The sequence below is a fragment of the Crocodylus siamensis genome, chromosome 1, assembly GCF_052110815.1.
Source record: "Crocodylus siamensis isolate JL-2025a chromosome 1, ASM5211081v1, whole genome shotgun sequence".
Lineage (NCBI taxonomy): Eukaryota > Metazoa > Chordata > Crocodylia > Crocodylidae > Crocodylus > Crocodylus siamensis.
This window is the reverse complement of record NC_143395.1, coordinates 244,311,626-244,326,707: the sequence shown is the minus strand read 5'-3', so window position 1 is coordinate 244,326,707 and position 15,082 is coordinate 244,311,626. Positions and strand designations below refer to the sequence as shown.

At 42.8% G+C, this 15,082-nt stretch overlaps 2 protein-coding genes across 7 annotated transcripts in view; one reads left to right on the top strand and one right to left on the bottom strand.

Annotated features, from left to right (window-relative positions):
* RBM11 (RNA binding motif protein 11) lies at positions 1–14,797 on the bottom strand. Of its 6 annotated transcripts, XM_090059990.1 has the most exons (7): positions 14,449–14,565; positions 13,814–13,940; positions 8,511–9,031; positions 7,662–7,824; positions 4,384–4,462; positions 3,226–3,319; positions 1–831 (listed from the first exon to the last, which is right to left on the bottom strand). In XM_090059990.1, the coding sequence occupies exons 3-7, from the start codon at positions 8,562–8,564 to the stop codon at positions 499–501; spliced, it is 723 nt and encodes a 240-aa protein (XP_089916116.1). In that variant the 5' UTR covers positions 8,565–9,031; positions 13,814–13,940; positions 14,449–14,565; the 3' UTR covers positions 1–498. The 6 variants fall into 6 exon arrangements, with proteins under 6 accessions (XP_089916116.1, XP_089916098.1, XP_089916107.1 ...); XM_090059972.1 differs by lacking the exon at positions 13,814–13,940 and having other exon boundaries at positions 14,449–14,607; XM_090059981.1 differs by lacking the exon at positions 14,449–14,565 and having other exon boundaries at positions 13,814–14,187.
* Positions 14,562–15,082, top strand: part of LIPI (lipase I) — a 38,652-nt gene continuing 38,131 nt past the window's right edge. The window contains exon 1 of the mRNA XM_090059939.1: positions 14,562–14,669. The gene's annotated coding sequence lies outside the window, so the exon portion shown is untranslated. The remainder of the gene's footprint in view (positions 14,670–15,082) is intronic.

Here is a 15,082-nt window from a genome sequence, read left to right as displayed (position 1 = left end):
TCACATTTCAAAATTCCTCTTTATTGTTTTTTATCCCTTATTCCAAAATAAAACTGGTTATGAAATCCTGAATCTTTAATTCTACCCAGTTTTGACAATCATTTAAAGACCTCCTTACCTTCATTCAAAAGTAATGCAGTTAAATGCTGCACTTGTGGTCGCTGAAAGATTCCTGTATTACTGAAACAATATTCATTACTGGTAAGAGAAAACATAGCAGGAAACCCCATCCCCTTTGTTGTCCTTTATTAAGAAAACCTTACCTTCTAAAATATGTCTTATATCTTTTTTTAAGGATTCATTCCTCCAAATAAGCCATGATTAGCTACAATGTAAGGTACCTTATATATATAATAATACCTTTCAGAAAACAACAGGTTGTGAATTTTGCAAATCTTGTGTTTTGTAAAGTGCAAAGATGAGAGAGACAGACTTTCCCTCTTAAATAAAAAAACAAACTCAAGTGCCATAAAAAATTATGAATCCAGTTACATAATATTAACGCCTTTTTTTCTTGGCTTTACACTTTTTGTATTTTTGGTCATGTTCTCTTTGGGTTTTTTTGTCATTTTCAAAGCTGCTATCACTATCACTAGTTTGCTGCTCTCTTTTTCTTTTACGTGGGCTTTCATTAACTTGGTACAGTTCACAGTCACTTGATTGTGGAGGGACCCATTCAAAAGAGCTCTGCCCAGCTTTGAAGTCCTCAGCAGTAGTCAGATATGGTGAAATGGGCAACTCTGAGGATGGTGGAGGTGTCATCTGATAGTAAGGATGTTGGTACCCCATTGGATTGCACGCAGCATACTGTTGTGCTAAAAAATGGCTCATCTAGAAAAACAGAAACTTAGTTATTAATACAATACTTTAGACTAAGTTCTGACAAGGAATTGCTGCATGTTTAACAGCATTTCTATTTAAATTTTTACTATGTTACAGCTTTAAAATCTGCAGTGCTTTCCCATTTTCAAATATCTATACAATATGAATATTATGCCATGGTGGAATATTTTAATAATATCTTCAGTCAGGGCTGGATTAACCCGTTAGTGGGCCCTAGGCAAACAAACTCATGGGTCCTGGGCAGGTTGAGATCCCTCTCCCCACCCCAGTGCTACTGCTGGCAAGGAGCAGGGCTCTGAGCCACTGCTAGAAAGTCAGCATCAAGGCCCGAGGAGGGGAGGGGAAGGGTAGGGAAGCGGGGAAAAACAGAGCAATTTGCACTGCCACCACAGAGGGAAGAACTGGGACCCCCCACAGCTCAGAGCCCTAGGCATGTGCCTATTTGCCTATGTGTTAATCCAGCTCTGCCTTTAGTATCTTCATATCTTCATCAAATTAGGCAAGAAAGTTAAATCAAAGCATCAGGTTCTATCCAGCAAGAAAACAGGCTCAGAGACACTACGGCAATATAAGTAACTAATATAATAATATAATCACTAATGCCTTGTGGGAGCAGGGAAAGGATGGTAGGTTGAATGATGCGACCTTTGCTCCTCAAGATATATTCAATGTGATTCCAAACTAAAGGCAGCTGTACATTACCAAGTTTTGCCAACTGTATTTATGTTAATCAGATGTGTGAACAGGAGCAACATAATTATGCCACCCACAGGCATTACTGCACACATGGATACATTAGCAAAATCACACTTTTGCTGATATAAACTGATTACATTGAAAAGGCTACAGTAACAAAATGTTCCTTGTGTAGGCCTAGCTTGCCTAAAGGTAATATCAACGTATATCTAGAAAGGCTATGGAAGTTAAACTGATGCAGCTACACCTTTCCCTTGCTTATGATTCCTCTACCTCATCTGAACAAGCCTGTATAATTTAGGATTTTCCTTGGTTTGGGAGATCCATTGCTCTTATGGTAGCAGACTGACAGCATAAAGTGGCCGTAGAAATTGACCCAAATGGTAAAAGTTGTCAGCTTAAAATCTATACTCGGGTCCATGGACAACTGGTGCCTCCCGAGTCTGTGGGGGCAACAGTGGGGCACAACCGGGGGGCGGTCCCCCAGCAGCTGGTTGCCAAGCGCGCCGGCAGCACAGTGGCGATGGAAGTGATGGTACTTCTGTGTGCAGCACGGCGGAGCCAATTGGGGAGGGGGGGCACAAGTGCCCGCTGTGCCCCCCCTACCAGCCAGAGCACTCACTGTCAGGGGGGGCACAAGTGCTCTCAGGGGGGCACGTACCCCCCCATACCCCACCTCGTAGCCTATGCTCAGGCACCAGTTTTCTTCATAAATACAGGGTAACCTCAATGTCAGACACACAGCTTTACAGCAGTGGTTCCCAAACTCTGACAGATTGCATACCACCAATTTAAAACTGTACAACCAGGTAGGGTGTGGCAGGGTGCGTGTATGGTAGGGTATGGCTGTGGGAGGGGAGCACAGGGTATGTAGGGGGTTGTGTATATATGTGAGGTTGTAGGGGCAGGGTGTGGGTTTGTGGGGTATGTAGGGTGTGTGGGGACTCAGGATGTCCAGCGGAGCATGGCTCCAGCCAGCGCTGTACATCACAGCAAAAGACACATCGTCTGCTGGGCAGTCTGTATCGCTGGTCCTCCCCATTCTCACCGGGCATGGGAGGGAAGCCCCACACACTGGAGCCAGCTTCTTTCCCCACCCCACAGGGGAAGGCACCTGGGACTTCCCTCCTACCCTGCACAGCCCTGGCAGGGAAAGCAGCCGGCTCCAGCTCGCAGGGCTTCCCTCCCATGCCTTGTGAATGCAAGAGCTGCACATGCACACAGGGAATGCTGGTGATACAGATGGCCCAGCAGAGGCTGTGCCCCTCACTGCAATGTGCAGCGCTGGCCAGAACTTTGCCCCACCAGGTGCCTGTGCCAGGCACGAATGCCCTAAGCACCCCCTTCTCCGCTGCTGCCATGTACTGCTGACAGGTTGTCTACATACCACTGGTGGTACGTGTATCACAGATTGGGAGCCACTGTTTTAGAGCATGATTCAAATCCTGGCTTGGAAACCAGGAACTGAAATTCAGATCATGTTTCTAATGTAATCTGCTGTGATTTTCATTCTCCCTGATAAACTGAGAATGTGAAAGAATGATATATTAATACAGTGACCAGGAAAAAAGTATATTCAGAAAAGACAGCACATGAATTGTTGTCTTTTATTTCACATGTAAGTCATTTTGCTTGCATTAAAGGAATGGCAGTAGAACAGATTTGTAACCTTTAAACCAAACTTACCATCTTCTGAAAGACTGAATAATCCTGAGGTAAATTATTGCTCATTGGAAAAGGGGTAACAGGAAATGGAGGACTGCCATATAACTCTTGATTTCTATGAAAACAAACATAAAGCTGTGACTTCTGCCAAGACTGCTTATTTTTGAGGAATATATAACTGGTGAATAAAATGTTAAAAGTTGAACAAACTTCTGTTTAAGAGCTATCGTTTCAATGAAAGAAATTAAACCAGGGGACTAGAGACTACTTGATCCCAAAGCCCTTTGAAGTTCACAGATTCTAAAGACCTTTGGATCAGGCCTGGGAATGTCTTTTTTCCCTAAAATTTTTTTCACAGTTTTAAACAAAAACACTGAAGAATTTGGTAGAGTTGTTAGAGGTAAGTGCTGGTAATTTAGGATTATGTGTTCTTATATTCAGGTAATTTAGGATTATATGTTCTTATATTCAGGACTTCTATTTGTACATGAACAAGCAAAAACCACCAACCAACCACAAAAAGCCCTAACATCTCACTGAGAGTTTAAAAACTGATTCCCTTTATGACAGTCTTTTCCTAAAAATTCCCACTCTAAATGTCACTCATGTGAACACAACTTCAAAATTTTGCCACATCTCAGTTCTTGTGGAAAAAGAGAAGCATAAAATTTGTGCTACAGTCGTTTTGTGAACAACATAATATTCATTTTAAACATCAGAATATTAAGAGTAAGTAATAGGAACCAGGCCTAATGAGTCAGCAGAGGGAGTCAAACACATTACAATTTTTATTTCTGAGGCATCTACAGATTGATATCATGTTCTAATATTGTTTGCAACTCTTAAAAGCAAACATGCTTCACCCCAACAGATTCCCCATCTACAATATACTAGAAACAGCAAAGGTCTGGCAGAAAGAGTTTCATATATCTTGAAACTAGTTACAGCAATAAATTACATGCTTGGGTCCAAAACCAATGCCACATAAACATCATGTCAAAAACTGAAATCTTAGTATTCTAGGTATCTTTGGTACTTAAAAGTAAGTGATTAGGAAAGCTATTTCAGATTCCTCCTTTCTTCCCCCACAGATCGACTTAAGCTAGTATGCCAATTAAGTTTTAAATTACATTTTCTTTAACACTATGCAATGACTATTTCAAAGTTCTTTTTTGTTACCTATACGTTGGTGAATGTATGTCAACACAGTTCTCAAAGCCTTGGATAGGGCTGTTTACCTCTGGTGAGTAGGAACTCCCTGTAGAGAAAATAAAAATGCAATATTTGTTTCGTTTCCTGTTATGAAGTAAGAGCTAAAAATTAGTAAGTTGTGAATCCCATCATAGATGATGAAAGCAGTTAAAAGATTAGACATAGAATGGCATTTTACTGACTATAAACATTACAAAGTATGGTTCTGCTGCAAGGAAATAATTCTGACACTTACGTAACTTCATTTGTTTCATTATTTGCATAAGTGTAATTGAAAGCAGAATCTATAACACTTACAAAATGAATTTTTTCTGTTCATTGCTAGGATTTTTAAAAGTCCTTATGAGAGTTCAAAGCTTACATCCCATTTTCAAAAGAGACTTCTGCACCCATGGACCCATTTGTTAAAGACCCTTAGGCTGTGTCCAGACATGCATGAATGTTTGGTTCCCTGGGGACAACTAGTAGTGGTGCACCTTGTGCTGCCACTAGTTATCCCCAGGAAATGCCTCTGCCACACACCCTCAAGTTACCCGGTGTGGGGTAGGGGAGGCTGGAGTCAGCACTGGCCTGGCCGCAGCAGCCTTACCTGGGGTTCTGCAGACCTCTAGGGGCTGCAGCAGTGCTGGCAGCACAGTGCAGCTCTGGCTGGCCAGGCTCTGGTTTTGGGCAGTGCACACTGCTACTGCATGCTCCGCTCTGCTTTTTTTTCCATGGTTTTTTTTGACCCCTGGGTATCCATGCTGCTCCACGCTGCTCTCTTGTATTGTGGAGAACAACTGAATGTGCAGACATGTCTGCGGGACCAGATTCTGCACAGCCACGCTCGTTTGGACACAGGCTTAGGTGTCTAACTCCTTTTGATTTCAACAGAGGTTTTAGGACCAGAGGAGATGAAATTTCATTGATGGTCTATCAGACTATCACTTTTGAAAATTCCACCTCGTGCCAAATGCACTGTTTAGATTTAGTAGCTCATACATTGAATATAATAACTCTAATCAATGCCAGAAATATATTAGGATTGTAATTGCATAGTGGTTCGTTACTAAGTGCATGCTGGCTAATTATTCTGTGTTCAAAGGGAACAAGAAACACTGTGCTTAAACTGCAAGGGAAATTTCAGTCAGATAGTATAACCCTCATACTCTGAGAATGGCTAAACACTGCAACAGAATATCTAGTAAGGCTGTGGAACTGCAGTTATTTTTAAGTTCGGCTCAGTCAAACATTTGTCTGGGATTGTTTAGATTGGGGAGAGCCTACCTTTCAGTGTGGGTTTGAAGATGACTTTTAAGATCCCTTCCATATTCATTTTTCTATTATTAGAATTTATATGCATACAGTCTACTTCTAATTATCCTTCTCTTTCTACTTAGGGTTCCAATTATTTTTGCCTTCATTGTTTGTAAACACCATCATAATGTCTTGAGCATCAGAACAGGGAAAGCTAGTTAGAGACATCTATTTGCCAAATATATATTTTTCTCTTTTTTATGCCCTTTCTGGAGTCAATAAATATTTTGTTTAATGTACGTACAGTCAAGTCCATTACAGCTTTCAGTTTAGTTTATTTATAATACTAAAGAACCGTGCTGTTAACATGTCATGTGTAGATGGTTTAAGTTTTGGTAACTTATACAAAAGATGACTGGGTAATAGATGTCAGGTCTTCTGGAAGGAAATGTCCCATTGTTAGAATATTCTCTGAAATACATTTTAGAATATTCCATTTTGAATATGAACTACTGAAAAGTCCATTTCTATTCAGCATAAGAAAATTAGAAAATCCATTTGAACTCATCATGGTACAGAGTACAACGTAAATTTGAGCCCTCTGACTGACCCAGGGTTAAATCCAGATACTACTGAAGTCCCTGCCAAATCTCAGTAGAACCATAGTTTGGGCCTATATAAATAAATCCTATGTACTTGCAAAAGAATATAGGGTGAATGCTAAGGGGAACAGAGAAAGGGGCCTATGAGATCCAGAACTACAGTTAGCCACATTTTGAAACACTGCCTGGAAATGCTCATTTATTTCACTGGGCGGGGGGTGGGGACAGAAATCAATCAAATGAGTAGAAGCATTTTACTGATCCCAAACTTTATTAATTTTTTTTAAAAAAACAAACAAAATAAAATATAAGTCTAACTTAACTATATTCTTCCAACTACGTACTTGATTGAATGCTTGCTTTTATTTTACTTATGGTCATTACTTCCCCCCAGTATAAAATATGTATAAAACGTGTACAAAAAAGGTGTAAAATGTCTTAGTATAAAACTTGGTGTACAAACAACTAGTAAAATAGTCCACTGTATGCACTCATAGTCAAGTTCTGAGTTCATTTATACATCTCCAAATTCAGGTTGACAGCTAGATGTTCACTGCTGCAATGAGAATTTGTTGCCAAGCTGTTCTTAATGTATTCTCTAAGGTCTTTTATCAGTTACATTCTGAATCCTCCCATCTTCCTTATTTCACTGAGAATACAAATATTTGCTCCTTTACTATATGGCTAGAGATAGGCACCACAAATAAAGCTGATTGGCTGTGCCAGGATGTGTGCACAGAATCTTTGGGATGTGTCTCTTTTAGTAGGGAAGCTCCAGTTTTCCTTGCTTACAGGAACATGTCCTGGAACTGCACCAGAGTGAGCTAGACACTCTGGTGCAGTCCTGGGAGTAGGGCTGCCAATCAGCTGTTTCGTGGTCCCAACCCTGGGACTGCACTGGAGTGTGGCTGAACGCTCAGGGAATCCCAAACATGGGAACCTATGCAAGCACCCCCATGGCTTTTTGAGCCTGATCCTGGGGTGCACAGGATCAGTCCCCTAAAGCCCTGGGAGTGCCTTCCTGGGGCACTTGATGGACATGGGTAACTCCAGCTGATTGCACTCTCCCTTCACAAACCTAACAGGTATCTGCCTCAATTAAGTAGCACTAATTGGTACCATCTATATCACAGCCAGAAATTTTGGGTGTTTATGGTGTGACAAATGTTATGGATGCCTGTTTGCTTGGCCTTTGTGACCATAATTTTTATGGTGACAGAAAGGCGACATCTGTTTCTACCCTTTGAATATAGAAATGCTATTTCTTTTTAAGAAAATATGATAGATTGTAACACCCACAAGGGGAGTAAAATATTGGCAAGTTACACAGCCACTAAATTCATTTTATAGAGAAAAATTGCATTAAAGGACAACTAAGTTGTTAATAACTGAAATTATTAAACTTACCAAATCGATACTGTACTTTAATTGGTCTTCCATATAAGCGGATTCCATTCAGCAAAGCTATAGCATAAGGCACTGATTCTGTGTGCTTAAAGCAGACAAATCCAAATGATTTTGGTTTTCCTTCTTTGTCCTTACAAATGGTCACTTTGGTTAATGGTCCAGCCTGCAAGAAACTTATATTATTTTTTTTCATAAATCCTTAATAGAAAATCATTTTTTACTCATCTTGGAATTTTTATTTCACATTGATGAGTATTTCACCATTGCTTGATTTAACAGAGTACAAGTGTTTCATGCCTAAGACTCTACACAATTTAACAATGCAACTTGTTCTTTACTGGCATCACCCAACAAGTTTAAGTCTCCCAGACTTTTGGCAAGTGAATGATAGCTGTGCACATTTTAAACAGTAACAAAGCACATTTTACATATGCACCTAGCATCTTTTTGATAACCTCACATATTAATTTACCTTTTTAAATTATAAACTTGTCACGACAGGGACCGTTCTGTGCATATGCAACAGACAGCCAAATCCTGATGAAGGCCTTTGGGTGCCTCCAGCACAATTCAAAATATCAGTAACATAACTCTGCAAAAGTGACCGGCTCGTCTCTAGCCTTTCATCTATGCTGCTAGCCACTAAAATTCAGATAACAAGAAGTATCATTAGATTTTTTTTTAAGCCAAACAAAACTAATGGTAAAATAGGTGGATCCGTTCCTATCTGTGATGGAATTAACATGCAAAACTATCAGTTTTCTATAAAGTACTGCCCATTCCTCATCATAAATATGTAACCAGAAATTAGTGGACACTGCCAGGTGATTAGGCTGTATTACTGCTTACAAAACACATTGGGTCCATATATCTCCATTGGGAAGGGATCCATCTCTGTGCCATTTGTACTGCTTCAGTATTGGGGTAGATTTGTAGCAGAACCAAATTAAAAGTGGTTCCACTTACAGAAATCTTGACTCCATTTTTGAAAAAGTAGTAATTTTCATTATACAGTATCCAAGACCATAGGTGAAGCAAGGCAAAACTGAATAAGCCAAAAGAGCGTGCTATTTTTTCATTGTCACTACATAATGAAGACCAAGAAAAGCTGTCCTGTGCAGGAGGTCTCCAGAGAGATGATCTTGCTTCTTCAAATATCTTGAAACATTCGGTTTTACAAAGAAAAGAAAATTCTGCTGCAAATCATGTGCACTCTTTTCACCCAAAATATAAATGTGCCATTTTTTCCTGAGTTATTTGACTCTTCAAGGCAGTATTTTTCTTCCTAATCTGCAAGTGTCCTAAAAGTAACGGGTATCCGTCTGCTGCTTCATTTTGACTAGCGAAGATAACCTGGTTATTCAAGGTCTCTGTGTATGTAAATAAAAAAAAAATAATTTGATGCTGAACCAAGTTCACCATTTAAAAAAGTTAAAAATAAACAACCCCATTTTTATTTGCTCCTTATCTGGTAGGAAAAATATTATGGTACAGAAGAACTGTTTGGGCCTTGGAACTTGCTTTGGACTCTCAGGTACAAGAATATAGAAGTCTAGTCAGCAGAAAAGAATTGAAGACAGCCTTGAAGTGAGAAGGATATCCTATACAACAAGAATAAGAGAAGGAAAGGCATGTCTGGATGAAGATAGAATAAGTATGGAGAGGAAGGATATATCAATTTGGTATCCTAAGGACAGGAATGATGGAAGCTAAAGTGATGAGGTGAATGCAGACTGGATCAGATCAAGATTCATAAAAGACTGAATTTTGGGAGAATCATCCTGTTTTTTTCTTTGGAGAGAGCACATTTGTTTTCATTGTCAGAACACAAAGTTCACAACTTTTATAGGGAATGACATATTTATTTATAATATCAGACAATAGAATGGCTTATACTTCTGGAAATATGTAAACCTGACTTGACTTCTCTGTATAGGCCAACAAAAGTTAAAGACAAAAAAAAAAGACTTTATTAGTCTACATAACAAGGCTATAATCCAATGACTGCTGACATCATGTCTGGAAAACAAGGACGTGTGGGACCAGTAACCAATGGGAATCAAAATTGGTGTACCAGAAGCTAGACCTAATTGATGAATAAAATAAAGCTGAGATATTGGGTTTATTCATCACCCTTTTTTGGTATCCAGAATTTGGCATCACACCAGCCACATGAACTGCTTGCTGGGACTCTGGGATCCACGTGACATTGATAGGCCTTCACTGCCCTCATTCTGCAATATATCCTCGCCAGGCATTCAGGGAAAAGGGAGAAATGACATCATCACCTTCTCATCATTGACTTTGGTTAAATCTTGAATCCGACCTAAAATATGGGCCTTGCCAAATAGGATATTTAGTATGTTTTATTTAGACCATAATAAGCATTATCGTGCTGTACTAAAAGCTAGTATGTGTTTTGTGCAGTTACACAGTAATCTGATCTTGAAGGCTAGGGACAGACATTACACATAAATCAGTTTAAGTGATCAGAAACTGGTTTAAACCTGTAACAGATCAGATGTTCAGTGCACATAAACCAGTTTGAAAATGGCTGAAACAAATTTAAGATAAACCTGGTTGGATGTAGTATCAAGACTTAACTGATTTCGCTCAAGTTTATTCAATGTCTGTCCCAGATCGCTTGCTGGTTGAAGTTAAACCAGACTCCCCCAGCATCCTGACATGGTCTCTGGGCTGGGCAGGGCTCTCTGCTCCACAGCAGGGCTGGCCTCTCCCCTCTGCTCCCTGGCTGCAGCTTTGCCTAGATTGCAGGCATTTGTCTGGCTTCCCTCTGCTGCCCCTCTCACCTCCCCAACCCTCTGCCTTACACAGACACCTCTCACCATTAGCTAACAGACCACATGCTGGCTACGGTCCGTACTGTGGCAGACAAGACAAGGGCAGAATCAACAGGTAGCTGGTAATGTCCCTCTGTTGTTTTCTTAATGAGGTGATAAGCACTGAGTTAGGAGTGATAAACACTGTGTTATCAAGTCCCTGCTGGGATGGAGGTGGGGCAGGGAGAAGAGAGGGTCCCCTCGCTAATCAGAGCATCCTGCCAGGGCCTGGCCACACCCCTCTCAGTTCAGCACTGTAGAAGGGGAGGGAAGGCTACTCTAGCACCCCCTGGCTTCTAGCCTAACCCACTGCAGGCATATGCCTGCATTTCTGGGATGTCTGTGCCTTTAGAAACTTATTTTAGCCTAGCCAGTTTAGACTAACCTGCAAAGATTGAATCAATTCAGGCTTTTTGAATGTCTGTTCCTAGCCTAATTGTTAAGTGCAACACAGTGCAGGGCCCTAGCAAGACTGGTGTGGTGCTGGGGCCAGGAGAACAATCTGCTGATTGCTCGTCACAGCCCCAGCCCCATACCAGAGCTGATTGTCAGTCCCAGCTCTGGCACTGCATTGGAGCTGTGCTGATATTATCTCTGTAAAGCAGTCAGACAATAACTGTGATCATGTATTCCTTAATATATAATCTGGAGATACTCCTCCCCGAAAAGGTCCCAACTTTGTCACGATACAATTACATTTACTGCTTGAACACAGCAGTATTTTCAGCATCAAAAGCAGATGCTTGTATTTTAAGTGCAGTTAACATATCCTAAGTGTAATGTGAAACAATTCCATATATATCTTTCACTCTTGCAGTTATTCTCATTCTATTGCATCTGCTATGTTGCACACCTTATTGCTTCTTTCTTCCCATCTCTTTTTGTCTTCAACTTAGTAACAGCCTTGCTAAGATAACCAAAACTGAATCTTATTTCAATTCTGCTACTGTGACTAAAAAAAGGCAGTTAAAAGCAAGGTCTTAAACAACTAAATGCTGGTCTATGTTTTTCAGATCTCCAGGCACATCTACCCATGCACTTTAATGCACAGTAATCTATTTTACTGCACATTAAAGCACACGTAAAAATAAAAGTAACATTATGCTAATGTTCAGTAAGAATCTACTGCGCATTGAGTCACTAAAAAAGTACAAATGCATTACTGCATGTTAGCACAACCTCATGCACATTAATGCATGTGCAGACATACCCTCTGAGTGGCTGGCTCACAGGCTGTGTGTTATATTTGTCTTTCTCTAGCAGCAAGGCTGCAAATAAAACTCAGCAAAGTGCCTATACATTCTATCATTGCTGCTTCTCCCTCTCCTCCCGTTTTATGTCTATATCATCAAGGGAGCAGGACTAGACTCTAACAAAAGCCTCAGAAATAAGAGCTCTAGGGTAACTAAATCTGCCCCCTTCCTCCCCACTCTCCTCCCTCCAGGACCATCTTTAATACCCTTTAAGACTATCTAATGTGGTTTCTTTATAAAAAATGTCTGCAGCTAAAGGATAAACAAGCAAATATATTTTTTTAAATTTAAAGCTTTAATGCTTAACATTTTTTCAGTGTTTCCAGTAAGTTTTCCCCTTTTCTAATAAAAGTTTAACGTGTAAGTGGTAACTGTTGTCTTGGGAATCAAGTTGAAGTCACCATGTATATCACTCTGATCTTCATTTCACTAATTTTTGTATGCTGATTGTGACATGTGAATCTCTGTCTCTCTGAACCTATTATTTCAAAATTAATATAGAGTAAAAGAGAAAAAGAAAAGTTGGAGATGAGTCTGGAAAAGGAAAATGAAAGAGACAATTTCATTCACCAGCATCTCTGGAAAAAGCTAATTCAAATATCAAGCAATGAGACGAGCAATGACAAAGGATTCAACTTCTTGATATCCGAAAGAGCAATACTCATCTGTAATGTGTTCTTCCATAATTAATCTTTTTTTATTGTGAGAAGGCACACTCATGCCCGTGAATTTATCATTTATCTCTTCCACCAATAGCAGAGATAACCACCACCCATCCAGCTTAACATTTAAAATGCCAGAAGTACTGAATGCATTTACAATAGACAAGCAAGAAAAGAAGCTGCTTAAGACGCTCACTGGCAAGGCAGGCAGTCATTTAAATGTCTGTGCTTCATTACGGCTCACTCCTTGTTACTCCACAGCCTTGCCTCTACAGCAGCCTCAAAACTGATAGCACCTTATCCATTTCAGAGCTACGAGCGAAGTGGTTGTCCCAGCTTAGAAATTACCTCTTGGGAAATTTTCCGACTGGCCAAATGAACCCACTTTGACTTTATTTAAAGAAACATTTTAAATTGTGCAGCTATCAGCATGACCCAAATATAAGAACCATCTCCTTTCCAGTGCTTTGAAGTTGGGAGTTGAGACCAAGGTGTCACCAAGGTCTCATGCACAACCCAAGGATTAATGAGGCTCCAATACTGTTGTTGCAGTAATGGTCCAGGAAGTAGGAGAAGCAATGATTTTGGGGAGGTGATCAACAGCAGAAGTGGGAGAGATGTTAGACAAGCTTCTGGACACAAAAAAAAGCCCTGAAGATGAGCACCCTTGGGGTACAGCTCCCAGCTGTAACTCAGAGTGCTTTGCAAAAATCATTCTGGGTTACAAGTTACCCCATACCAAACAGAAGTTCAGTGTTGGTTGCGGGGGAGGGGACGGGGAGAGCGAGCAGGGAATCTAGCAATGGCCAGCTCTCTGCCAATACTCCCTGTTATCAGAATGGGAGAGGGGAAAGACAATTGAAGGAACTCAAGTCTTGGGGCTCCCCAGCTGGCGCTGAAGAGTAAGATGGGTGAACTGCAGTCCCCTTACCTGGGAGGAGGCTCCATTATACCCAGCCCAACCTCCAGGGAGGCTGAACTCCCTCAGCTCCCTTTCCCCTCTCCCATTCTGAAAACAACAATAGGCTGGGAGCTCACAAGCACAAGTCACAGAGGATGCTGCATTTTGAAATGTCTTTATCTGATGCCTCATGCAATGAGGGTCCAGATTTTCACATGATCCTCTACTTTCAAAGCTGCATGCAGCCGTGCACTTGTATTTGGTCACAGCTATAGACTGCATCCTATGGCCAGACTAGGCAACAACTGTCACTTCTGCCTGGACCCTTCCTTCATGCCTGACAGCTCATCTTCTCTCCCAGTTATGCAGCCAGCTCAGCAAAACCCGATTGCTGGAACAATCCCTGCCCATGGGGTAGCATCACTGGCTCTCAATCTCAGCAGGATGCCTGCCAGCGCTAGCCTTCTGCTCCATGCCCACAGCTCCTGGGACTCACAAGGATCACGATTGCAACTTTCCGGGAAGAATGGACCCTCAGCTCTCACAGGGAAGAGACCACAACTCTGGGCACCTGAAGATTTATTCCTGGTCTCATGCAGGTGGGTAAGAAACCAGGGCGAAGACTGTGGGTAGGAAACAGGACAGCAAGGGGGCACCTAGGGGTCCAGAGGGGCTCATGCCATGCAAGCTACACCACGCCTCTACCCTACAGGCCAGGAAGCCTAGAGGCACAGCCCCTGCTCCAGGCAGCACCCAACCACTGCAGCCACCCCTAGACCTGGCCCCGCCCCCCTTCACACCACTGGCTGATCCTTTGTGAGGCCCCTCGCCCCTCAAAACCCGGCTCTAGCCCACTTATAACCCTGTACTGGCATAGCTCCGCCCTCTGTCTTGGCCCCACCCTCTTTGGAACCCCGCGTGGAAGCAGCCGCTTCCCTTCCCCCCCCCGGTTTCCCTCAGACACCTGAGCTGACGTAGCCCCGCCTCTCCCTTGGCCCCGCCCCTCCGAACCCGCGCACTCCTGTGGCCCCACCCCCTCGGACTCCTTGAGCTACCTGGCCCCGCCCCCGCTACAGCCCCGCCCCCTCCCGGCGGCGGCCCTGTTCCCCGCGCGCCGCCGGCTTCCGCCACCTGGAGGAAGAGCTCGTAGAGAATCTCCTCCCGCACGCGGCCCTCCAGGTTCCCCACGAACAGGGTCCGGTCCGCCTCCCCAGCCCGGCCCGGCGCCGACATGGCGGCGCAGCCCGGGATCACTCAGCCAGCGCAACAACCCCGGCCCCCTACCCCGCCCCTACCCCACTCCGCACCGGCGCGGGGCGGGGCCAGAGGCAGAACAGGAGTGGGGGAAGCGTGTAGGTGCGAGCGACCGTAAAACACCGCCCATGTCGCATCGCTCCGGCAGCGGGACCGGGGGTTGCTAAGAGACGGGGTGGCCACGCTCTACGGCAGCAGGGCGCAACGAGTACCAGCGTCGTAGCAACGGCGCGCGCCGCAGAAGCGGGCAGCGCTTCCTCCTCGCGGGCGTAGAGGAGGCGGAGCTAAAGCAGGGCGGCTTCTTGCAGGGGGGGAATGAGAGGCAGCGCGCCCTCTGCTGGGTGATTGCCAGCGTACCGATTAAAGGGGCAGCGATATTAAAGCCCCTCCGTGCCCCCAACCACTGAAAAGGGGGAGGAGAAGGCAATCAGCCCTTGAGCTTTATTCATCATGGATCTTGGTTTTCTCTGATAAAAAAAAATAAAATCCGCAATTTTTGGATGAAAAAAAT